Here is a 26,399-nt window from a genome sequence, read left to right on the forward strand (position 1 = left end):
TGGAGCTTAAATCATGAATCTTTCCCTCCTTTACAATACAACATTGATGGATTTTTCTTGCAGATAAACAAGTTGAAACACACTTTTTGAAAACACAGATGGCCACTTGCAACGATATAAATTCACGCATACCTAAGTTTACCAAGAATGCCTTGAACAACTTTCTCAAACCTTGGAGAGTTATTTTTCCACGAATCGTTCCACGAGGTATGTCAAAACATGCATCAACATAAGGGACCAAATATACTTGAACATTCTTCCCTTATTTAATGTTTGGAGATCGATCAAATGAGGAATGATAGACTTGTAATAAACCCATGTTGCATTAGGGGAATAAAATTGAAAAATAAATAAATAAAATAATTAGAATTTTACTTCAGACAAGAAATTAGTCAACAAGAGAATAAGTGTAATTCAAAAAGAAACTTGAGTAGAAGTCTTAAACTTAGTTAAAACTTAAAAGTAGCAAATAAAACTATCATGCAGTTAGAATTTCAGTTACGCATATTAACTGAAGGTAACTGAATGATTAGGGAAGATAACTGCAAGGAGTCTACTCTTCTCTCTTCAACCATCTTTCATTATAAAGGATTCAGAATAATCATTTCAAACAGTTGGAAAATCAAATATTCAGAATGATGTAGTAGTTTAATCTGAACGTTCATTGTCTTCGCCAGTTGGGAGTGGCTCAACTCAAAGCTTTGGCTATTCTGATAAGTCGAGAACAAATTATTCCTTCCAATGTTCTCCTTTTAAACTTTTCCAAAGTTATAATGAGACGGATTGATAAACTTCTTGAAATGCATGTATTGTGAAAATATTTGTCTATTTTAGTTTAGATTGTGTAAAGGATTATTACAACTTATTTTCCTATTCATTCGCAAACCTAGCAAATAAGATGATTAGATGCAAGGCCGCTCATAGAAAATATCGTCTGCAACCAATCGATTTCAGTTGCATAGATTATTGTTGCTGCTTGTAATTCGAATTACACAAGCAGATAAATAGAAGTGACCAACCAGTTTAAGTTCCAAACCAGTACACTGCTTTTGCTATGTGATTGTTCAGCTCACAAGCAGTAACAAACACAATCTAAAAGGCAATAAAAGACAGGCTGTCCCAAAAATGAATTAATTACAACATTTGTAAGCTTCAGCTCCTTTCTGCAGAAGAACGTAGTCAATTTCCAATAGTTCTATATTTACTCATACAGTGCTTCCACATTGCACTCTCCAGTAAAAACTTTGACACTGCGAGGAGATCCACAACTTCCTTCAGCAATCAGTGCCCTATCATTTGCCGAAATATGTGCAACAATTTTATATATCATTTCAACCTGCAAGGATGAAAATGTCAACGCAAGCTGTAACAGTATGGATCAGAATGCAAAAGATCCAAAAAAATGGAAAAGCGTTTTCCTGTAATGACAGCTAATAGGTAACAATGTAATAACCTTAATCAACTTATAAACATATATATTTACATACTTGATCTTCTGCATGGCAACGTTCAGCTATTTGTTCCAATGTCAAAGCCTCAACTGGTTCTTTGCAACTGAAAGTGCAAATAAATCAAATTCTTTGATCAGGGTTACAAAGTGAAGATAAATTAAACAAAACAATATTATCCATACTCTTACCACTACATCACACTCAAGCTCAGAAATTAAATACCTGGCATCATTTAGAACTGTAAGGACCCTCTTCTGAAGAGCCAATACTTCTCCTGCTGCTTTCTTTCCCGCTTCCACACCTGAAGGAATAATCCAGGTCCAATTCATTTAAACAATATTAATTCTGTCTAAATAAAATGAATTATTAAAAACCCGTTCATGTGGAACTTTCATGTGAAAAATGTCCAGGCAAATGAAACAATGAATGTGTGCCAGTAAGGATTAATTAACTGCTACATTGAAGTATGTTTCAATGTCGACCAAAATGCATAAGAGATATGGAGGAGTAACCAATTAAACAATTAAGTCTAAAAGCCAAAAAATCAAAGCACAAAAACTCCAATATAAAGGTTGAATAATTTGCAGATACTAGATACAAGTAGGGCACAACTATGGGCAGCAAAACAAACCTATGTAACGATTGTTTTCCAAATATAAAGCAATGTATGTTTTACAATATCTGAGATAACAAATTTCAGGGGGAAATACTGGCACAAAGCTAACTGTTTGAAACACATAAGCTAACATATAGTTTATTTTCTTTGCCATAACACTCTTAAAGTTGCCAATGCTCAAAATAACATGCATACAACAAACATGAGACATTGAACCCTTCAAAATAGGTCACTACTCAATTTAGTCAAAGCTTCTCTAAGCATTTTAATCACATCAAACAATTATTCCCATTGTGGAACATTTCTAGCACTTTCCAATGCAATGGGAAACTCCTATCAAAGCTTATTTGAGCTATTTAAACAACTGCAAATAAGGGTAAGCTACAACTTGCAAGAGTTTGTCCATGCTTAACCAACAATTATTGGTAAATAAATTGATGAAAATGTATATATTCAATGCACTAGTTGGACTTTAATCTACTGAATTGGTACATAAGTTTGCAAGTCCAAAAGCCTAGACTCATAGAGTGTTCATGGATCTTACCAGGTTGATGATAAGCATTAATGTTGACTAGGCTGGCATAAATGCCCACAGCACGCTCATAAAGGGCAATTAAAGCTCCAACTGTTCGAGGAGTTACTTCCTGCACTGTCACAGTAAGAGATTCCCGGTTCTTCGCATAAAGAGCAGATCTTGTCCCCTAGTGAAAAGGGAAGTTTTAAATTAGACAGCAGCCAACAGGGTGTTAACAAGAAATAGAGAAAAGAATAATTACAAAGTACCCAAAGAAACAAGTGTGAAGCATTTCTTTAAAGTACAATCTACTTGTAAGCTATGAGGAAAAAGTTAAAAATAGAATTGGTATGCCAGCAGCCACACTACATCTGAAAATCTTGAAATATCAGATACAAAGGTACTGAAAAAAACAAGCATGTTCAATCAACTCTCTGGCTTGTGGAATGTTTCCTTGAAATTAAATCCTCTTGAAAGCTATAAGGAAAACTAGACTTGGTATACCACAATAGTTATTGAAATCTTGAAATATCAGATGATTAATTACAAAGAATTTAGTACTCTGAAGGAAAAACTAGCATATCGATTTACATCAGCCTGTGATCATTTGTAGCTTTTAATTAACATATTAACTATATATATAAATACACACACATACACATATACTATGTTACCAGTTTGCTAGGTTTGTAGACCGGATCTGGTTCCTGCTCTTACCAGTCTAGTTCACCGTCGGTGCATAGTCTGCAGAGAGAGCTTTTAATTAACATACTAACGATATATAAATACACAAACAAATGTATATATACTCTGTTACTGGTTTGCTGGGTTCGTAAGCTGGATCCAGGTCCTTCTCTTACCAAGTCCAGTTTGCTGTGGATGCAGACAGGGCTCTGTAGAGCCCAAGGCAAACCAGCAGCTAACAGGCACCACATTTTTTCCTTTTATTTAAAGTACTCTTCATCAAACAGCACCATCATGGCTACGAAGCTGAGAAATATGTGGTAGGAAGGCCATCATTCCTGTCTACATATGTCCAGATCCGTTTTCTTGTCCTTTCTGAGATCGCTGACATGCTCAATGACTTCAGCATTTGAAGCCAAATATCTGAAAAGCCGATTCAATACCATCCACCCAGAAAGGAGACAGCTACATGGTTATTGCTTCTACAAGAATAGAACTTTAAAGGGATAACCAGGACCCTTTTTGTCTTGAACAGCTTACCAAATGATGCCCCTACAACTCATTTGCTCTTAAATGGGTTCACTTTGTATGCTGCTCTTTGATTTTTATTTAATTTTTTTATTTTGAGGATTTGTACAGCTGTAGGCAATATTATTTTTTATGGCTCGTCTTATTGCAGTAAAGTCTTGAAGTATTAGCTGTTGCATTTGTCCGTAAAAAGTAATAATTTCTGGGTTCATGTTAATGAAAATAACACATGCTTTACATTTTACTTTTAGCACCCTTTAAGCATTCACCAATGTCCTATGCATGTTATGGATTACATTTATTTAATGGTATTAAATGTTATAATGAAATTGTGTTGTGTTTAAAAACAATGACTACGTGGTTTTGTTTATTAAATTATTATATTTTTATGTCTTTTGATTGATACTTTAAGAAAATGGACAGTTTATAAGGCAGCAAAATATTAGGAATTAAATTGCGAGTTTTTAATTAAATGAGAAAAAATCACAATTTATTTGTGAATAACTTACCACACCTTTTCTCTATTTATATGAATTTTTCACAATTTTTAATCTCCTGAATTTTTCCGAAATATTTGGAAAACTCTTTATCTTTTGGTTTGCCCAGTAGATCCCAATAAAAAATTTCAGACACACATGCCTGCGTGCATGCACATGTGCATTATGTGCCTGCCTGTACGCATGCATGCATTAGGTGTATGTATGTATGTGTGGCATCCATACCTGAAGAAGAATGAGAAACTGCAGAACATTTTTCACTCCCCATTGCTTGAAGATGAACAATATCCAAAGAGCCCCATAGCCTCAATCTCCATTGCATGCACTTAATAGATACACCCTCGGTAGGCAACATAATTCATAGTATAAAAATAAGGGTACCAGCAACGAAATCTCAAGAACCCAGCAAGTATGCTCAGGATAAACTCTGGTAGCTACCTTAACAGGGGCATAACCTTTATACAAAGATATCTGTCCTCACGAAAAGTGTGGGGCATGTGTACAAATGTTCTATATTTGCTATTTCCAAGCTTCTGGCCACGAATTTAAGCATTTTATGCAAAATATCATTACTGTTAACCTTTGTCAACTAAGGCGCAGTAGAAACAAATTGAGACCCAAGAATGGAACTAACAATGGCTCTTCCCATCAATTTCAAATATTTTTTGTTCCACAAATATCAGTTAAATTCTGTACCAACAATAGGAAATAGATACTTCAGAACTCCAGAAATGGAAGATTAAACAGGGAGGGCTAGATTCGGGAGACAAAAAAATAAGGGGTAAAACTCTATACAAATTCAAATGACAGTAGATAAGAAACTGCAAGAAATACTCCAGCAGAAAAGAATAAAATCACATTGTCAATTATTTAATGTCCTCCCCTTCAAACAGGACTCAAAATCAGCTAACTTGTTTAAACATATTCAGCTTAGCAAGAAATGTTTCAAGAGTTTGCCCCAACCAAGACAATATTTCCAAAGAATTTGGGTCAGAAACTTTACCAGAACAAGGAAATGAATAACCGGGCTCACAAAAACAGTCTCAAGAAAAGTATCAACCTATAAATGTGTTTTCCCTCTATGTACTGGTTTTATCACAGTAATCAGAAAATATTATAATAACCTATTAGTCGAATGGCAAAAAATGGGAAATGTGCATAAGACTTGGAATATAAAAGCTTTTTCAAACTCTGCAGAAATTGTGGACCAAATCTGTACATACTTGTAGCGTTTACACAGGCAAATATGTACAGCATGGAAATAAAAGCGAGAATGCAACCTTTCAGTATTAGCTTGTATCATTTTATCAATAACTGGAAATCTCACTAATCACCACTTTTACATTCTACTACCATTACCTATGACCAAATGAGAACAGCTAAAAGAAATAAGGAAAAGTTATTGTCTAGTTTTTCCATTCATAGCCCCTTCAACTGAAAATATGAAACAGATCGCAAACCACTTTACAGCATGTAAGGGCTATCAGGTGGCTCACCAATGCCTTACTAAGGAGAAAGCAAGAGAGGATTGAAAGTGTAACATTTCCATCTCAGTAATATTTTAGACAGTGCAGCAGAAGCAGTAGCCATCAACAAGAATCTACCATGTTGTGGAGTGCAAGTATGAAACACAGGGAAAAGAGGGCAAGATTTACTTGACAATATACTAAGCAATACACTAGGGGTAAACAAAGAAGATGCACAAAACAGGATGTTACAGGCAATCATAAAGTTATAGACTCCTTCATGGAATAGCATCTCCTTTCTTCTCTTGTAATGCAGTTTCCCATTTTCCTGAAACAATAACCTCAATAGTAAAACGGTAAAATTATGATGATGAAATTGATCCTGGATGCTTTAACTTGTGCTTACTGAAAGTATGGCTTCCTTCTAGAACCCTTCCCCTCAAAAATTAGTTTTTAGACAAGCTGTCTATTTAGAAGATACCATGATTTGTAGCTTAGGTGCAAACTGTCAGTCATAATATATTCTGTCTTTGTCTTAATATCTTATCCTCTACAGTTAGTAAAGGATGAAATCTATCTTAATGGTAGAAACTTCATCACTAAAACAATCACGCTACTTGCTCAGCCTTACAGATATCTCTATTCTTAACCAATAGAAGTTGCAATAACCTGTTGGAGGATCAAATATGAAAATTTCCCCTTGGATTGCATGCTCTCGTAATTCTTGCTGTCCATGTGAGGTTTGTCTCTGAACCCTGCAGGCACTTAAGGCAACTTGACACACTTCTCAACAAAGAGCAGGGCAAGGGGCCCTCTGTGTCCTCATGACAGGGGCAACTGATGCTCTTCTCTGAATAGGTATCTATTGATGTGCAAAATCCATGAATCCAATTTCAGCAACCACATTATTGTACAGCCATGCATTGATTAGTTTTGAATACATAGTAGGCATGCTTCAAGTAGCCACCACTAATTTATTTTTTTTACTGACAATGAATAACTGAATTAACCATGTGAGCTAGATGGCCTGTCCTATTCACCAGCACTGTCATGTTAAGGTGAACCATCTGATAAGAAGACATTGCCAATTTTTTTAACTGCTAAAAAATTATATGTAACCATACTTCCCACCAGAGAGATAATAAATTAGAAGACTGAATGCCTACTAAATCAAGAAACATGCAAAAAGCAAACATAATTTTTTTAATTAGCAAACTATAAACATGTTTGTTCTGAACTCTCACCTGCAGCATACCAAAGAGGTAGTCACCACAAGTAACACCTGGTTCAAGTTCCCAATCATGACCTGGTGGCCTGTCACGAAGCACTTCTATAAAAGTGACAAAAAAATTGTGGACTCCTTCTCTTAATTGCTGAATATAGCTGCAGAGACAGTAGCAAAGGGAATTGATCTCCAGAATACATAAGATTAAGAAATTGAAGTATTCAGTCCATAGCCATTACACATGCATTAACAATCAGACTTACGCATGCTGATCTGTGCTTCCTTTATTTCCATATACAGTTAAGCCTTGGTTGACCTGAATGGTGGAAACATTCACCAAATAATTCCAAATATAAGCTACCAATCGATAAGTCAGAAAAATGTCATCTCAAAAAACAATGGTTATAAATGTGAAAAATATATTTCCAAATAATTACCCGCTTTCCATCTAGATCAAATTCTTTTCCTAAAGATTCCATGACTAGCTGCTGTAGATAGCGACTAAACAAAAGCAGGTTATCTTTGTAAGGAAGAACAACCATATCCTGGATAAATCATAAAATTGATACTGAGAATTAATAGCGTCCAACAAATACACAGATAATGGTTAAAACCAGAAAAGGGAAATTGTACATTTTTATAATACAATAATAGGAAAGCTAAAATTAATATCCCTAAAATCCTCTGAAGATTTATTTTGGAACAAACCTTAGACCCCACACCATCAGAGGCCCAATACCAGCACAGTGCTAGCAAGGCTGCAGGGTTTGTCTTAACCTGAAAAAGAATATGCCAAACAATTGTTGAAGTTGAATTCATCAAATAAAGCAAATGGACCACAACATCCAGAAGCATCAAAAACTAAACAGGATGCATACCACGTTAACCCGTGTGGCTTCATCCATTAAAGATGCACCCGCAAGCATTTCCCTGATGTCAATTCCCTAATTACCAAAATAAACTGAGCTAGAGATTCTATGTATAGTATTAAAGCAAACAATAAATTCCAACTATAAGCAGAAAAGAAACAGAAATGTAATTGCTCCATTAACAAAGCAATGGACCTGAAGAGCAGCTGGTAGCAGTCCAACAGCTGACATCTCAGATGTTCGACCTCCAACCCAATCAAACATCGGAAATCTTGCCACCCATCCTTCTAATCTAGCCGTGTTGTCAAGCAAAGAATTTTCTTGAGTGATGGCAACACCCTGAAAGAAAAAATTCATAAAATCTAGTTCATTTAAATCTAAAAATACTAATGTACCTGCCCAAGGCCCTGAACAATAACATCCACCAAGAAACCAGAACTCATAAAAATGAAATCCCATTATATAAGGGCCAATTGTTTAGAGTAAATAAAAGGTGCTGTCAAAAGATTTATGTGGCCAATTTTGAATTTCTAATAAAATGCAGATTGTCACAACGAGAACTCAAGGACTTCAAGATGTTTGGTGACATGAAATTCAAAAATAATTGGAAAAGCAGACACTCTATATATTAGCAAAACTGCAAAGCACATTATAACATCCTTTTGAAATTCCTTTCAGAAAATCATGTCCATGGCAATAATTTACTCCAATTATGGTGCTTATGTGCCTGTATAAACCTGAGTTATATAGCGCACTGTGTGTTTCTCTTAGGTTTCCCTGTCATGTCCCAATAGTCCCCGTCCCCAGTTTACTTCTAAAGGCTTTATTCCATCTGATGCTAGACATAGAAACATCAACAAAAGATCCAAACCTGTTTGGAGAAATCAAGACCCGCTTCACGAAAGGATTTCTGCACTTCCAACAATCCATTTCTGGTTTCAGGAGTACCTCCACTCTATATATTAGATTCACAAAATCAATTAGCTTCACGATTCTAGGCTCTAGCTATTTATTTATATGTAAAATTCATGACATGAAAAACCTTCAGAAATCCTCAAACCTTTGAAATAACAATAACAAGCGTAGAGGCAAGCTCTGGCCCAAGCTGGGCAATTTGGTGATCAATGCCTGCAGGGTCTGTGTTATCAATAAATCTCATCTGCAAAAATGGAGAAATTGTTTTTAGTGAATTGATGACCTGGTGTAAACAAAACAGGTAACATTGTCTTGTGCATTGAGCTTAAAGCCAGAAGATATAAGATTGGTAGTCAGTGTAGAATCTAATTTAAAAAAGCCAATTTATTATGAATGAGTTTTATTATTGACTGTAATATCTGCTGTATGAGAAGGATAAAACTAGATTAATATTGCACATATGTGCAAGCACAGACATTTCGTAAGTGTTCAAGTAGAAACCATTCATACAATTTTCTAATTGAATGGCATAAAATATTAATCAAACTATATATTGAAAACCAAATGGACTTACAAAAGAAAAGAAAAAGAAAAAGTCAAAGAACAGAAGAAAGGAATTTCATTTCAAAAATCTAACTAAACCCTGCTTTAGCAAAAGTAATATAGTACGAACCTCTTCAAGTTGTAAATATTTTTACAACTATAACGATGATTAATTTTACAACCAAAGAACCAAAGGAGACATATTGTATCTTACCACAGACACGTATGCCAGGTCAAGACAGATTGACTTTTTTATCTTAAAGAAAAGGATACCTTCAGAGGAGGATTATCTGGAGCCAATGCCTCTGCAACAAATTCTGGACCCAAAGCAGAACCTCCAATTCCCACAGATAGTATATGAGTAAAGCGTCCTGTTGGAGAGGATGGTGGCTTGATCTGTTCCAACCAAGCATGCATTTGTAGATGAGTTAAACTCGATGAATATGGATGTGAATAGTAAGCTTAGGTTTATGTGTATCCAAAGCTTTACAAGATTAAACATTATCAAAGATGACTATAGGCTTCATGAATAGCATTTACTAACACATACAACATTGAAAAAATTACTTGCTAAATTATATGTACCACTTAGCCCATAACTTCAAGTTTCCAACCCATTGCATGGTTTTCCAGAATACACACACCAAATCAATTTGCCAGATCAATCTGTGAAAGATTCAGGGATATCTCCCAAAGTAAATCAAAAAGCTAGCAAACACAATAAACACAGATCCCCATACTATCTAAACGATCGGGGTTCATTACAGTCAAGAAAACAAAATCAGAAACCCAATCTATACTAGATTCAAGACTGACTTCATTCAAGACCCCTGTACTGTTGTCATTCTTTCAGGAAACATTATAGAAGTCAAATGATGAACTATGCCACCTGCAGGAAATCAAAATGGAAAATGAATAACTTATATTTTGGAAACCAGATGACAGATCTACTGAAAACAGTATAAGCAAAAAAATGTATGAGTAATTCAGAAAATTATTGTAATGCAGCCTGAGAATTGCCCCAATGAACAGCCGACTCTGCCCCTTAGATAAATAAGAAACAAATATCACTTCTAACAAAATGGAAGGACCAGCAGGCCATGGTTCACTGCTAAAGCAAATCAATTGACAAGATAAAATTTGGGTTCAACCTGCTAGGAATTGCTCCGTGTTAAAACAGATGTATCAAAGCAAGCTACACCCAGAAGAATAGAAAATCTTCAGATGTTAAGACAACTGATTCAACAAAAATAAAGGACAAATAAGAATAAAAAATGGCACAGTTGAAGTGGGATATATTGACATAACCTGTTGAAAGTATGCTTCTAACTACAAAATATGATATAAATATACAGAATGTGCATACCGTCCTTGATACTCATTTAACATTAACGATCAATGTCAATCGGTGTAAAAAATGCAACACATGCTCCTTCGTCTCTTAAAGCATAGCTCTTAGTATTAAAAGTAAAACCACAAACATCGAATTTCAATTTCAATAATTCAAATAAACATAATTGCAATTGTTAAGTGTGGCCGCATTGAGAAAACTTGAGTGTTCTTCAAGCTATTTTTTAGTTTTTATTTGTACACAGACTTTGAATCCACTCCTTCAAGAAAAAACATCAATTGGGAAGACAATTAAAAGTTTATCCTCAAGTCCTTACATGCAAGGTACGCAACCTAGGTTCCACTGCTGTTTCTAATCGATGATAACATGTTGCAAATTAGATGGCTTTTCACTAGAGCCGATATGGTGTTTATTGCTCAAGTAGCTCATTTTCTAAATGGATTAAATTGACAACACTTCGCTGCTCACTTTCTAAGTTGGTTTTCGGATCATTTCAGATCATGAAAGACCAGATTGTTGGAAATAGGGTGACAGTAAGTTCTAGCCTTTATATTTAATTGCTAAAGTAGGTCAATTTCATGTGCAAACCAAGTGAGCCAAATATAAATAAAATTTAAAGTACCTAAAGATCACATTTTTAAATTTAAGGTACTTGCACATCACATTTTCCCTGAAGCAAACACAATTTGGGACTATTGCTTGCTCATGAAAGGTAAATAATAGTCGTAAGTTCAAAATCAGTTATATCAACAATGACATTAAAATTTGTGTCATTGTTGAGAGGCTTATGAAGTGCTCGTAGGATTTTGGTAGACTTTTCAAGGTGATTACTACCATATCCTCTTCCTCCATTTTCCAACCAATAGCTTTGAGCTGATCTCGAACGTCCTTAATCTTCGTGAGATGCTCTTGTAAGGACATGTGTTCATCCATCATGATGGAGAACAACTGGTTCTTCAGGAAGAACACTCCGCTTTTGTCAGATGTCTCATGCAACTCCTTCAGATGCGTCCAGATTTCTGATGCCGATTTGCCAAAAGGAATCTGAGGCAACTGGTCATCTCTGACACAAAGCTTAAGGAGCATGACGGCTTCCCGATTGCGATCATCAAATTTGTCTTGATTTGATCCGACTACAGTAGGACGGGATTCTTTTCCCAAAACCAGATCATTAAGGCGGCAATATTCAAAAATAGTCAGCATGCATTGCTTCCAAATGTTATAGTTTTTGTCGTTAAATCGTTGACTTTTTTGTCGTTAAATCGTTGACTGCCTTCCAACATTAAGTTGGTTAATGACACCATTTTGCACGTTTCCCAATGCACGGAAAAAACTAGAAATCTGAAAAAGGCATGAATCTGAAACAAAGGCAGAAGCAGGTACAGACTTCCAAAAATGAACTACGGCTGGCACGAATTTCGAGTCAAATCCGTGGACACAAAAACCAAGGCACGAAAAACAATACACCCAAAAAAATCTGAAGGCAGCCAAGTTCAGATCTTGAAAAACCCACAACGAATCTGCAATTGAAAAAAAATCCGACTTGAAACGAAGGGTATAAACCCTAGCTGAAAATGCAGAAACCCTAGGTCGCTGAAAAAATCGCGAAATTTTTCTGAGAGAATAATTTGCAAAAGTCGAAAAAATATTTCCGTCGCCAATAAAAAATTACAACAAAAAGAATCTGCAGAGGCCAAAAACCCTAGGCGACAACGGAAAAAGACCCAGAAATCGCGAAAAGAATTGCATGGAAGAAGGTATAGGTCGCGGAAAAAGAAAAGTCGTCGCAAAAAATGCGGGAGAAATAATCCTGTCACTTTAAAACCCTAGGCGAATCGGGTTCAGGAGGAAATACATGCAAAAAATCATGATTTTTACAGGTCGCGAGTTAAAGAAATCGCGAAAAAAAAAACAGCGCCAAAAACCCTTGCACAAACATCCGCCCAGATAAAACCAATTTTTCCAGAAATCTTAAACAAATCGCCCAAAAAGAATTTTTAAACTTACGGCTCTGATACCATATTACGAAAATGTAATTGGTAAAATCTGAATGTATTTACAAAGAGCAAGAATGCTCAATAAATAATGTACAAGGAATTTACAAATAGAAAGTTTCTTTAGAAACTTAGGATACAATATATTACATGATTGAGTATTAATAAATAACTAGTAACTTAGGAAAATATTATTCTAATATAAAAATGGGTAAATAAATTACAAGCATACAATTTTTACAAGTATATCAAGGGAAAGAATAATAGAATAGTGAATGCACTCTCCCAGAGACCTAATTTATTGGCTACTTCTTCAACAGAATTTGGTTGAGGAAAAGTTGTTGGCTAAAAACACCGAGGACCCACTAGCTACAAATTTGATTCAAAGTATAATCATCGTTTCAGAAAACGAGAAGAGATACCAGGAGAAGAACAGCATTATTTTGCACAAGGGCAGATTTTTTGCAGCGTTAAGATCTAGGCTGAAACAAAAAATTATTGCAGCCTTTCTTGATTCTCCACTTGCTATTCACACAAGATTTATCAAGAATTATAGACAAACTCAAAATATATATGCTTATAAGGATCTGAAAGAGGATGTATCACAATATGTACAGAGTGTGTGAGTGTGCCAAGGGAAGGAACATGAGACCACATACCCTGTAGGCCTGCTTCAACCCATCCCCATTCCTCAACAGAAATGAGAATCCATATCAATGGATTTCAAAATAGGGTTATCTAGAGTAGGGAGAAAGAATTGCATCTTCATAGTTGTTGATGAAATGTTAAAGCTTGCCCATTTTTTCTCCATTCCCAGTTAAGTCAAAGCTCCATAGGGTTACAAACCATTTCTTCAAAGACAATGATAGAGATGCACACTTCATGAGTGCCTTTTGGCAAGAATTATTCACATTGACAGGAACAAAATTGACACCTGGTACTAATTATCATCCCCAAACAAATGAACAAACAAAAATAGTTAACAAGTGGATTGAAGGCTATTTGAGGAGTTTTCTGACCAATTGCCAACCAGCTTGGGTATGCTAGATATACCTCGGGGAGTACTGTTACAATGGCACGTGTCATACATCCATGAAAAGTCCCCAATCATGGCACTGTATGGTTATGAGACAACAATTTTTGACAAAGTTGACCATTCCTAACACACAAGTTCCTACAACAAGATATTTTGTTGAACAAAGCAAGTATTGACAAGGTTACACAATCAGCTCTAGAGTGCACAAAATCAGCAAAAGATTTACGCTGATAGGCATCATACTGAGAGCTATGTAACACGGGGATGCATCCCCAAACAAAATTAGGGGCATTCCCTTCCGGAAAAGACTTGAGGATTTGAAGACCCCTTGGAAACATCCCTGCACCATCCCCAAAATTTGCAAAAATAAGGAAAGCAACCTGTGGAAACCCGAAAACACCCTAGCCGTCCCCTACAGCACAACCAATTTACACTTGCTTTTTAAAAAAACATACAAAAATAAAACCTAAACCTAAAAACAACATTACAACATTCAAAACAAAAACAAATAGCTCATTTGGGTCATTTTGCAAATTGTGAAGAGCAAAGGCAAAGGAGAACAGTTGTCAGAATCCAAGTGTAAGAAAGAAAGAGAAGTGAGCAAAGAGCAAAAGAAGGCCAAGTCTCTGCTATTTCATGTAAGTTCCTTATTTTTGGTTTATTTTTACAAATTCTTTTGCATTTTTTTGTTTTTGTCAAAATTTAAAACACTTAGAAGGGTTTTTTTGTTTGTTTGTGTTCTATGTTTGCACTTGCAGCTGTCATTTACATTCAACCAAAAAAAAGGCTACTGGCAGCAGTGAGGGTAGCAAGGGTCAAGAAATTGAAATTGAACAGGCACGACATGGAAGTTCTTCAAGAAGTGTGTGTGTTTCAAGGACATGTAGTTCACAATATCCATTTCAATGCCCTTCTGACCTCTTGAAAAGTTATGCAAAGGTCCACTGAACCCAAAAGAACCTCTTTTACAATTTGCAACAGACAGACAAAAAAAAACAAAGGGGAGTCGGTATGGCTATGTCATATTTGCAACTATAGGGGCAACACAAGAGCTTACTCCCATATTTTAGGCATACCTCGTCAAGGAGTAAAAGCATGCAAAACCATAGCATTAGCTGAATCTAGTACTATGGTTTAACATTTTATTATTGGTATTAAAATAGTAAATTGCTGATTTTATTATTAAATACCTGATTTTATAATTTTTATTATTTCTAAGTTTCTAACTTGTAAATTTACTAAATTATTTTCATGCTTTGCAAATATATTTGCTCCATTATCTCATTTGTTGTGCAGATCATAAGATATGTTGATACAAACTCTCCTAGCCTTGGAGAGATTTATGAGACATTTAGCAACATGCTTGGACAGATGAAGCAAGCAATTCATAGCAAGGATCCTAATATGGAATTTTTTGAGGAGCACATTAGGCATTTTGTGATGCGGTGGTGGGACACTATGAACACCTCACTTCATATGACTGCCTACACTCTAAATCCCAAATGGTATACAACAATACTTGGGAGAGTGCCTCCATCTAATGATGAAGAGGTGAAAGAAGGCCTCATGAAGGCCCTTGGGAAAATGCATACAAAGGAGTCTAGCAAACTTAGAGCACAGTGGCTAGCCCTTATGAATCTTTGAGGCCCAACAATCAGTATAACAAAGGGGAGGATGGATAGAGCTACAATAGCTCAACCCAACCCCATTAGATGGTAGGCACTAGATGGTGGGCATGGCATGGCAAGGATGCACCAGAGTTGAGCATTCTTGCCACTCGTCTCCTTTCACAGGTTGCTAGTTCCCTTGCTGGAAAGAGAAATTGTTCTACCTATGGATTCATTCAATCAATCAAGAGAAATAAGCTTATCTCTAGATGATCGGAGAGGCTGGTAGTTGTGCATAGTGCCTTGCAACATCAAGATCAACAGACACCTAAGTATCATCAAACTCGAACTGCACGTTGGAATATCGATCCTAAAGATATTGCAGGTTGATGATGAGGAGGCACATGATGTATTGCTTGGGGTTCCATTGGATCAGGTTGAGAAAACCTCTCATAGTGGCAATGAATCAAACTCTGATTCTAATGCAATGTTACAGGATGTTGATAAGGACAAGATGCATATTTCTATAATTTTGTCATATAAGTTAAAACTTGCGACCTTTGGGCATTTTGATGTAGTTTTTACTATTTATATAATATATATACATTGTTGCTTTCTATGAAATGAAAATATCAATTGAATTCCAATATTATGTGCTAAGGTTCAATGGTGTACATGATGATTTCCTTATCAATGCTATCATATGAATATTTGAAATTTTCTATATTTTTAAAAAATATCCTAAATTCTTAAAAGGTCATCCCCTAAAAAATAGCTTCCCTCCCATCCCTATCCCTGAAACAAGTCCATCCGTCCCCTACCGTCTCATCCCGAAACTTGGAGTAACATAGAGTGAGAGATCTTTTAAAGGAAGCATGGTTTTCCCTTTACTACAATCGTATAGGCAGTTTACTTTAAAAACAAATGGGGCTGAAAATTTAAAATCTCATTTCTATGGACCATACAAAATTGTACAACGCATGGGTGGGGTAGCTTGCAAGTTGGAGTTACCCCCTTTGTCATGTGTCCAGTATGAAGAAGGCCATGAGGCAAAAATTTGTACGTTTCATCGCACCTCCACCATTAAATGATTAAGGGAAGTTGTTACAAGTGCCAAAATAGATACTAGTACCCAAGAGAACCAGCTGCAAAACTATGTTTGGACTGAAGTTCTAATTCAGTGGAAGGGTTTGGTTCATGAAGATGCCATTTGGGAGTTTATTGATGTCCTTGATCACTTGGCATCATCTTGCTTGAGGACAGGTGGATTTAGGGATGGAGGACTTGGTAATGTCCCCGTGTTGACTAACCCACAGCCTTCAAGTTATCAAAGACTGAGTTAACTTAGTCTTGGTCAGCATTTTCAAGGGAATAACTTTGTTGATTAATTAGACAGCATTCTTTTAGTTAGTTAGTTAGTTGGCTAGTAATCAAAACAATCAATAGAGCCGATAAATTAGGTAGCTGCATGGGAATAAATTAGGTTTCAGCTAGAAATCCATTAAGTGGTTGAAGATCAGTTGAGTTGGTTTCCTCCTTTTAGGGAGTTGTCTATAATGACTTCAAGCCACAAATTCAGGATAGCAAGATGGGAAGTAGATATCAGGTAGTGCTAGGAAGGTTGAGTTTTTTTTATCTTGAAAATTACAAACTTAAACCCAGCATTCTGTAAGTGACACAACCACAGTCGTATCCTTGTGCCTTGGCCAAAAGCCCATAGAGACAACCATTGCAAGATCTAGGTATGTAACCCTCCAGTAGCCACTAGCAGTTATTTTTGCAACAGCAATAGGAGTCAGCAAGACAGAAAGAAAGTTTTAGGTATTATCTGCAGTGTATCAAGAAGGACAAAAACCCTCACCAGCAATCATTACCACAGCAACCAACAGGACTAAATCTGAGTGTCTGAAACCACAACCACATCCAATTTCATTCCAGCATTCGTTCTTAACACTAGAGCATCTAGTGAGTTGCGTTCAATGATTTGCTTGTGGATCGCACAAACTACAGTTATCAAAAGAGAAAAATAAATTTCTTGTGATCTGTTTTTCGTACATTTTTTTGTGTCCTCATTAGTATGTTTCATATTTAGATTCCTCTCGAAAAGTGATGCAATTTCAAAAAAAAATACCATACCTCATTTCAAGTCCAGTTGCAAAATTATGGCGTCCAGAAGATGAAGGACCAAAAAGGTATTAAAGTGGCTATATCATATTACCAGTTTTGTCAGGGGGGTGGTTTTGCAACTGCCCATTCAATAACACAACCGCTAGGGCAATTACAGAGTACAAGGGCAGTTTCACAATTCACAAAGCAATTCCACAACCATTGGTTAGCATAAAGTGGCAATTTTATCATGCATTTAAAAAACAGCTTATGGTATTTCAAATTTTGAACTTTCTAACTTTCTTTTCCTCTTTTGTTCCATCTTGCAAAAGTATAAACATGCTTTTGTAAATGCATTTTGGGCATCAATGGGAGAATTCAAAGTGAGTTTCATGAAAACATTCAAATGTTCCACATGAACAACTCTATTTAGATAGGCAAAAAATGAGTGAGAGTATTTTAGAGAGCTGCTGTAAAAGACCGTAGCAACTGAACATAGTTGATAAGGGGATCATCTGCCTCACTTTTGCTGGAGTTTTCTTCCAAGATTCGAGTTCTCTAGTTTAAAAAACCTTTTGCCTTCCATACTTTTGTTGCCTCTCTCAATTTCCTTCATGTTAAAATTTAATTGTTGCCTAAGGAATATACCACTTAATTTGTTTGCAAGATCTTTATGTTGATGACTATTGTAAGTTATAACCATCATAGTGTAACGATCAAGATTGGTATCAAATCAAGTTCTTTCTAGGTAGATGACCACAAAAAAATCAAATGGTAAAGATTAATTGCCTTTGCAAGGAGACATTGAATGTCATAGCTGGAAGATAGAACTAAGAAGCATGGCGAGAAATGTAGAACCCTTGATGAAGAAGCAAGCCTGCAAGATCTATGTTGATGACTATTGTAAGTTATAACCATCATAGTATAATGATCAAGATAGGTATCAAATCAAGTTCTTTCTAGGTAGATGACCACAAAAAGATCAAATCATAAAGCTTTATTGCCTTCGCAAGGAGACATTGAATGTCATAGTTGGAAGAGGGATCTAAGAAGCATGGCAAGAAATGTAGAACCCTTGATGAAGAAGCAAGCCTCTTCAAGCTAGAAGTTGATGTTGCAAGAAATCATAGTCAATGGCAACTTTGAGAGGAATCACGGAGGTTCTCATGGAGAAGTTCTGGCAAGTAGCAAATACCAAGAACAAAGGGAAAGTCCACTCTATAGAAAACGAGGAGCAATACCATGGCAGATCTGATCTACCAAGGACCCCCCACTTGAATGCTGAAGCAAAGATTGAGATTCTGAAACTTGAGGGAGATGTCGATGTAGAGAAGCTTGGGCACTGGTTGACACAGATAGATATATGCTTTAGTTTGCATTCTCTTTGATCGAAACAAATGATTTCCTTTGCTAGATTAAGAATGGCAAAGCATGCTTTTAACTTGGCTTGAAAGTCTCCTATATTCTATGGCTTCAAGAAAAGCAAGATCTTATTAGTTGAAGTCGACAAGCACTTGCTGCATTTTTTGGTGGCAAATTACTCAGCATAAAACTCTCCGATTCTTTTTGCTGAGTTTTTGGCAAGTATTCGCCATGTCCATGACAATAACTCAGCAGACAGCAAAAACTTGGTAATAAAACTGAACGCCCATGCTTTTTTTTCTTATAAAAACAACTACACTCGTACTTCCTCACACAAAACTCTTGCATCCATTTGAGCCAATTGCGAGGATTTTTAGGCGAATTTGAAGGGTAATTTATTTTATTTTATTTGCAAGCATTTAAATTCATTTTAGTTACTAAACTCTAGCAAGTAGATTGTAAGCAATTCATAATTTCCCAGAAGTTAGTATTATTTACAATTTTACTTCCAAAAAATTGATTTACGAACAATTTTTGTTTATTTATACTGATTTTTTTTTTAATGAAATCATCTTTTTTTTCGTATAAGCAAATTATTTTTCTGATTTTTACCTTCTTTTAATAATTAAAATCATTAGGTTATATTGAATTGATGCTGATTAATCTAATTTATGTTGATTTATACTAATTTTATAATTTTTATGCTAAATTTATGCTGATTTATAGTAATTTATGTTGCATTTAGGCTAATTTTTTTGCATTTAAAAATTAAAATGTTGTCCTTTGTACTTGTAGGTTGGATACAATGGCAGATAGAGTACACCCTTGGCCTCTAAGTCTTGTATATCCTCATATGTCTATAATATGTTGTAACTTCACATGCTGAGGATCTTGTATTAGTTTTTTGGTGGTCAATCATATAATACTCCTGTGGTTAATAGTTTAGTGGTCCACATAATGTGGCTGAATTTGGTAATTTTGTAAAAATGGTGCTTGAATGAGCCATATAGGTATGATAGCCATCATAAGAATCAAGGAACAAATTCAACCCATTACGTATTGATTGTGTCCATTTGGCCTCTAGATACACTTCCAAGGAAAGTCAATATCTTGACCAACTAGTTAGCTATGTGGACCTTTTCCTAAAGGTATGAAACTCAACACATGGATCGAGGAAGAAATTCTACCAATGACTTATCAATCGATGCCTCTTGGCATCCAAATACACTTCAAAGGAAATTCAGAGGGGTTGGGAGGCATTCCTGAATTATGATGGTATGCATCCTACAAGCTCAACCTTGATAGTTAAAGGGGATTGCAACGGAATTTCAAATAAATCAAACATCTTGTCGATGGCATTTGCCATCTCATACTCTGATGTCTCTTTCTGAAAGTCCGTATCATCCTGGCTATTAGCCACACTTTCTTATATTTCACATGGAATTCATTGACAGCTGTTGAGATTTTCTCAGGTGGTTGTAGGAGCCTAATACCCAGTTTATAAATTTTATTGATGTGAGCAGTTCCTATACAAATTAGCATCAGGCAGGGATAATTGTTTTTGGATTATTAGGTATACACTCAGTGCTAGAAAAAATGTAAGCAGTTCCTATACAAATTAGCATCAGGCAGGGATAATTGTTTTTGGATTATTAGGTATACACTCAGTGCTAAAAAAATGTAATGTCAATTCAAAATTATATTTATATCTCTTTATCATATTTGTGCACTTGCATCTTAATTGTGTAATGTGAATTCGGATTTAGTTATTTAATATGACTTGTGAATCCATTTGGCAATCAAATAGAATGGATCCCTGTCTTGTCTAATAGTGTCTATTTGATTGACTGAGCTCAATTGTGTAGCAATGGAAGAATTGTGAGGGGAGCTGGTGCATAGAATTTCATCAAAAAAAATTAAAAATATAATCCAGACTCCATACTGTTTAAATGGCTACACTCTAACTATTCTTTTTGTTGAATATCAACCCAATTTAGGCATCTTGAATGATAAAGTCAGGGTGGCTATGGAGAAATGAAACCATTAACACAGAAGCAAATTGGAACTACAAAGAATGTATGAAACACTGAGATCTGTTAAGAAGTCAGAGATAGATTGCAGTTTGGGCAAAGAATCTGTACTCTTTAGTCAGTGGTTGTTGCAAAGGTCTCAGATCTGAAGGAACTTGTGGATGTGGAGAAATCTCCTTCACATATGTGGAGGCCATGTCCACCATTAGGTTTTTCAACTCTCAGTAACATGGTCTAGAGCATAGTTGAAAAAATTGAACAAAACTAGTGCAACTTGTGAGTCAATCTGATTTCTGAGTTACATGCTTAATACCTCGCCGAAAACTCATGAAAAGCATATGAAAACTTCTCTACAGAGGCATAAGCTCATTCTGCTCAGAAAAATGTTCATTTTGCATCATTTTGGAGTCTGCTTTCAGAGCAGAAGTGTTGGAGCATTCAAAAACTGTTTGCAGGCATTTGGGAACAAGATTAGTCTACAATTAGCAAATTTATCAGCACTTCAAGCATTCAAGCATTTGCTATGAAAGTTCTGCCCGAAAATCCACTCTGGTTTTAAAAAGCATGATATGAAAATTAATTTGGAACCATGTTTAAATTGAACTTGTTCTTTATTCTATAAATGACAGAGAAACTACTTATGAATTTGCATTCTTTTGCAGGTTTTTAAATTATTTTATATATTTTTGTATTTTTTAATATTCCAAAAACTTGCCAAGCTTTTGCTGAGTCTGAATTTTTAAACTTTTCAGGGTCTACTGAGTTATTACCACACCTGAGTTTTTCAACTAAGATCTATGTTAATTTTAAGTAAAATATAGATAGCAATAACAGAGAACTAAAACAATGCACACAAGGAACTCCAAAATACCCTGGGAAAACCTCCCTCTTGGAGGTGAAAAACCCAGCAACTAATTTCAGATCTTTATTAGACAAATCAGTATGAGCCTTTACAATTGTACTTCAACACTTGAAGCACTCGGAACAGCAAGGTATGCACAGCAGTATAAGAACTTATCTGCAACACAATTTGCAGATCAAGGAGGATATTTGCTGTCTCAAGGAAGTTTGATGCACCTTGATTCAGGTTCGCTGACCCTAGAACAAAGTTCGCTGACCTTGGAATGTAGTTCGCTATGCATAGAAGTGAATTCGCTGTCCTTAGGAGGTATTCGCTGATCACTGCTGAAGGAGAATGTATTTGCTGTGTGTGTGTTCTTGAATGACAATTCATCTCCTTTATATAGGAGGTAGACACTTATTATAACATGTCGGCCAGGCACCTATTCACAATAGGTCAGCCTTGTAGAAATAACAAATAATGATATAATGCTTTCAATCTCACACGTTACAAGTTACATATTCCATATCGGGCGAGACTAAGGCCAAAGGTCAACAAATAATGATATAATGCTTTCAATCTCACACGTTACAAGTTACATATTCCATATCGGGCGAGACTAAGGCCAAAGGTCAATTAGTCACATAAACGTGCTAAGTCGGCCCAAGAAGGGATTCGACCTAGCTATAACATCAACAATCTAGAGTTCAAAATAGCATCTGCGGTGTATCAATGGCAGTGGTTGAAAAGGAGGGCAGTATTTTTAATCTCAATGTAAGCATGCCTAATACATTAACCTTATTTCCACAAATTCATTTAATGTTTCCTCACTAAGGTGCTTTCAAGGCTCAAGGATAGACGACAATATTGTAAGGTCATTTTACTCAATTTCCCTTCAATTTGATGTCAATTTAGTATTTTATAATTATAATCTCAAACTTCCAATGTTATAATACTATAAAACATATTAAAAATGTCAAACTCAGCACTAGAAGTTCTGTGCAAATTGAATCTAGACGAGTACAGAATTTAAGTTAAATTTCACAAACACCATCACTACAAAGGATTCAATCCATTCTAATTCCTTCATAATCAGTTGCTATTAAATTTTGAAGGAAAACTATGGAACAACTTTCATGGATGCAAATTTTACACCATCATAAAAGAGAAAATCTAACTTTGCCAGGCCAGCACAATTCATTCGCAAAGCTCCTTTAGACAAGTTATATTGTCTAGACTTATGCAGTTATTAGAAATTTGACAAAAATTTCAAACAAGAACAAGCAACCTTATCATTTGCTTCAGTCCTTTCCAAGCACCCTAGGTAGGTCATGGTGACCATACAATGCAATATTTGTTGTCAAATACAATAAGGAATTCGATATTAGCAGCTCCACCAATAGCAAGAAGCTCATCAAGGATAAATGGTACTTTTTCTAGTAGAAAAGTTGAGAAACTGTCAATATCATTCTAGTCAGTATCAATGATGATATATCAAAACATATGCAAATGCACAAAAAAGCAAAGCGTATTCCTCTGTTCCCAACATTAAGTCTAAGACTCTGTTACTGGGTACATCGTGAGTACAGTCCCGGACTGTAGACCTAGCCCAGGTCTGTCCCCAGACCAGACCCACAGTCTGGGACCGTAACTGGGTAACCCACACCCCCAAACAAAAAACATATTATTTTAATGAAAGAAAAGAAACTAAAAAGTTAAAATAAAATAAAACTAAACTAACCCTAAAACTAATTACCTCAATAAACACTGACTATTGCTAAAAATTGAACATATAAAGTTATAAACCCTTTAGATTTCTCTTTAACATTCAACACTGAATTATCAATTATCAGCTATTTAGTTTTGTATACTATGTGCAAATTATTACTACTTGTTATATTTCTAATATAAGAAAATTTTATGGTTATTTGTTATATTTCTAATATTAAATAATTTTATATGGCCATGCCTAGGCACATCAAGCCTGGATGAAAAAACAATTGGTGAACTGCCATACCTGCACACGAACACAAACTGGCAACTTAGGTCTAGAACCAAAATCATTGTGCTAGTGCATCCTTGAAAACAAAAAATAAATGATAAAAAAGTTAGTCAGAATGTAACACGCACAATTATCTAAAGGGATATCTTAAACAATGTTGCTCATTTTCTTTCACCTGACGGCATCAAGAAATCTTAGGAATGCAATTTCTGAATTCAAACAAACTTTATGCCTATCATCATAGATTCTGAATTATACCCAAAAAATGATATATTCTCGATGAGGCCTCAAAACAATCATGTTGCGAATTGGGAAGCAGCTGCAAATGCAACAATGCACCCAAACCAGAAAAAGGCAACCGAGTGAAAATTTGGAAAAAAAATAAAGCAGGAGGAATGTGGCTATGAACTTGAGAAAAAAAATTTGATTCCAATAACATCCTATTTAAAAATGACCACACTCCTCTCAAGATAGTGGCTTTAAAGATCTGTCCTGTAAAATTGCCTACTGAATAGGCAATGCAACAGAGTTTTAAATCCTCGGCCCTCCTAATTTCTGCTGAGACTGCATAACTATGAGTACTATAAACATCTTCTTGAACCTGTACTCAGGCAAAGTTTTAAAGCTCCTGTAGCTGGTGGAAAACAAGGTCCTGAGTTAACCAGAGTACCCATCGTTCTTTTTTGTGCAGGCCAGCTTCCCTTTAAAAAATCAGCTTCTCGGTGGAACGGCTTACCCAATTTAGTAGACATAAATAGAAATTTAAAATGAGTGGTTCCACAAACTGTAACAGCCCCTCTTGAAGAGTTTGATCTTACAAAATTGTGCGCAGCTACAGCTATGCGTATACACCTACTGCTACCAACCTGTCACAGACAAATTATAACCATGCCTCTACATATATGGACTTTAGTATTTTCCTTGATATCAAAACTAGGTACAGAAACAAGGAATCTACTCTTTATTGCCTTGCAGATCGGGAGAATTGTTCATTTAAATATTAGCTGAAGCTGTTGAAATGGCTGTGGTGTAATGATTGGTCGGATGCATCCTTATGATGAAGATCAAAATTCAACCCACAAGGTGCCCTGTAGCCGTAGGGGACACCCTCAAATGGCATCGGGAATAATGCATGCCAGATTGGGCCCCTGTTGTGTTCCCCATTGACCTGGGCCGGGTGATGTCTCATTTACCCTTGCCCAAATAAAAATATTAACGAATGCCGATAAAATAAAAATCCAACTGCTTCAACTTGTAACATGTGTAAATTGATTATGATTCTGTAATTCCTTTGATTTCGAAGTAAAAAATGATCTAATTATATGATTACGTATGTTGTGTACAGAAACATAAAGGAGAACAGTTCACGTAAATAACAGCTTAATCTCTGGCATTGAAAAGCATAATGCCCAAAATTGCCAAACAATTGCATGAAATCTAAAAAGCATAATCACAAAATCATATTTGCAAAATCCCAAAAGAACAAATATATATATAAGAAAAACCTGTGCGATTGAAAAAAAAGTAGTCTGTTTGTCAAAATCCAAAAAGAACGATTTTTTTTCAATTTCCAAAACAAGGAAAGAAAAAATCCCCCAACCTTGCCGTTGATTACATCGTCGGTAAACTTGCAGATAGCGTCAAGCGTTTTATCAATCTGCTGCCGCAGATTAGGATTAGGAGCAATACTGGACTTCCTGAGCCAATAATGCCCGACCATGCGGCCCTCGTCGGGGTTGGCAATCGAACCAGCCTCAAGCTCTTCCATGGCCTTAAAAGCGCCTTGAAACTTCGGTTCCATAGCCTCCGCGAATTCATCGGTAAACCCGATTCGGCTGACATCGATATACAATCCGAGCTCTTTGTGCTGATATAGCCAATCCAAGTACCGATTCCACAGGGCTGCGGGCTCCGTCTCCAGTCCTTTCTTCTTCTTCAAAGAAATTGTATCAAGCACCGAAACCTCTCCAGCCACAGCAGCCCGAGTTCCAGTCACAAGCCGACATCTTTCAACGCTGACAATGCCGAGCTTTGAAATCTTCGGCGAAATCCTGTGACTGGGCAGCAGGCAACTTTTTGCACAGGCTGTCTGCGTTCCCCCACGGAACTTCAGACACAGAGGATTTTGGGCCATCATACTTGTTCTCGAGGCCTGGGGAGACTCGATCCCCTGATTGCCACCTGATTTGATGAAATGTAGAGCAGCCAAGCAAGTTTTGATAGACGACTGGCGGCCTTACATCGCCCAAAGTTTCGTCTTGTCTGTGTCTGGTATTCTTGTTTTCATGTTCTTCTAACTGTGAGGGTAAGTAAGTTATGTTTGTATTTTCACCGATTTTTAAAGTCAAAACGTTCGAGATGCGACTTGTGACAGGATCGGAAAAAGAAGACGGCCCATCAGTTTTTCCTTGTGACCCGGTTTTGATAGATAGTGGTTATTTTTGTGTACTACAGTCTTTATATTTTAATGGATTTGAGTTTTTTTTGTAGGGAGTTAGTTGAGGCATTTGTTTATAGGATAAGTATGGAAAGTTAAAATCACAACTTCATTGAATATCATAAGTTGTCAACTTATAGAAATATATTGTGAGTGTTTTATGTTTGGTGGGATAAGTAATGATCATATATGTTTATATGATGGTAATATGGGAATAGAAGAAGAAGAAGATAATTTTAACGTTCCTTGAGGCGAAGGATAGTCTATGAGACTGTTTGTCTAGTCAAAATCGATTTTTACAAATCAAGTCTTTGGCTATGCAAGT

General features: G+C 36.0%; 1 protein-coding gene across 1 annotated transcript; it reads right to left on the reverse strand.

Moving 5' to 3' along the window:
• Positions 1-807: 807 nt before the first annotated feature.
• Positions 808-25,991, reverse strand: LOC131054810 (glucose-6-phosphate isomerase 1, chloroplastic). The gene is made up of 14 exons (XM_057989422.2): positions 25,238-25,991; positions 9,582-9,704; positions 8,911-9,009; positions 8,722-8,805; positions 8,046-8,189; positions 7,860-7,925; positions 7,690-7,758; positions 7,419-7,526; positions 7,245-7,297; positions 7,001-7,139; positions 2,612-2,768; positions 1,674-1,752; positions 1,488-1,554; positions 808-1,336 (listed from the first exon to the last, which is right to left on the reverse strand). Exons 1-14 carry the CDS (start codon positions 25,772-25,774, stop codon positions 1,202-1,204), a joined length of 1,860 nt encoding a protein of 619 aa, XP_057845405.1. The 5' UTR covers positions 25,775-25,991; the 3' UTR covers positions 808-1,201.
• Positions 25,992-26,399: the final 408 nt, after the last annotated feature.

The sequence above is a fragment of the Cryptomeria japonica genome, chromosome 2 (assembly GCF_030272615.1).
Source record: "Cryptomeria japonica chromosome 2, Sugi_1.0, whole genome shotgun sequence".
NCBI lineage: Eukaryota > Viridiplantae > Streptophyta > Pinopsida > Cupressales > Cupressaceae > Cryptomeria > Cryptomeria japonica.

Bases quoted from the DNA above. Each gene is read 5' to 3' on its own strand.
- LOC131054810 (XM_057989422.2), bottom strand. From the start codon at position 25,774: ATGATGGCCCAAAATCCTCTGTGTCTGAAGTTCCGTGGGGGAACGCAG. The intron at 1,753-2,611 runs GTAAGATCCATG...TTATTCCTTCAG, and splicing joins TAATGCTTATCATCAACCTG to GTGTGGAAGCGGGAAAGAAA. The intron at 1,337-1,487 runs GTATGTAAATAT...TCATCCTTGCAG, and splicing joins GTTGCCATGCAGAAGATCAA to GTTGAAATGATATATAAAAT.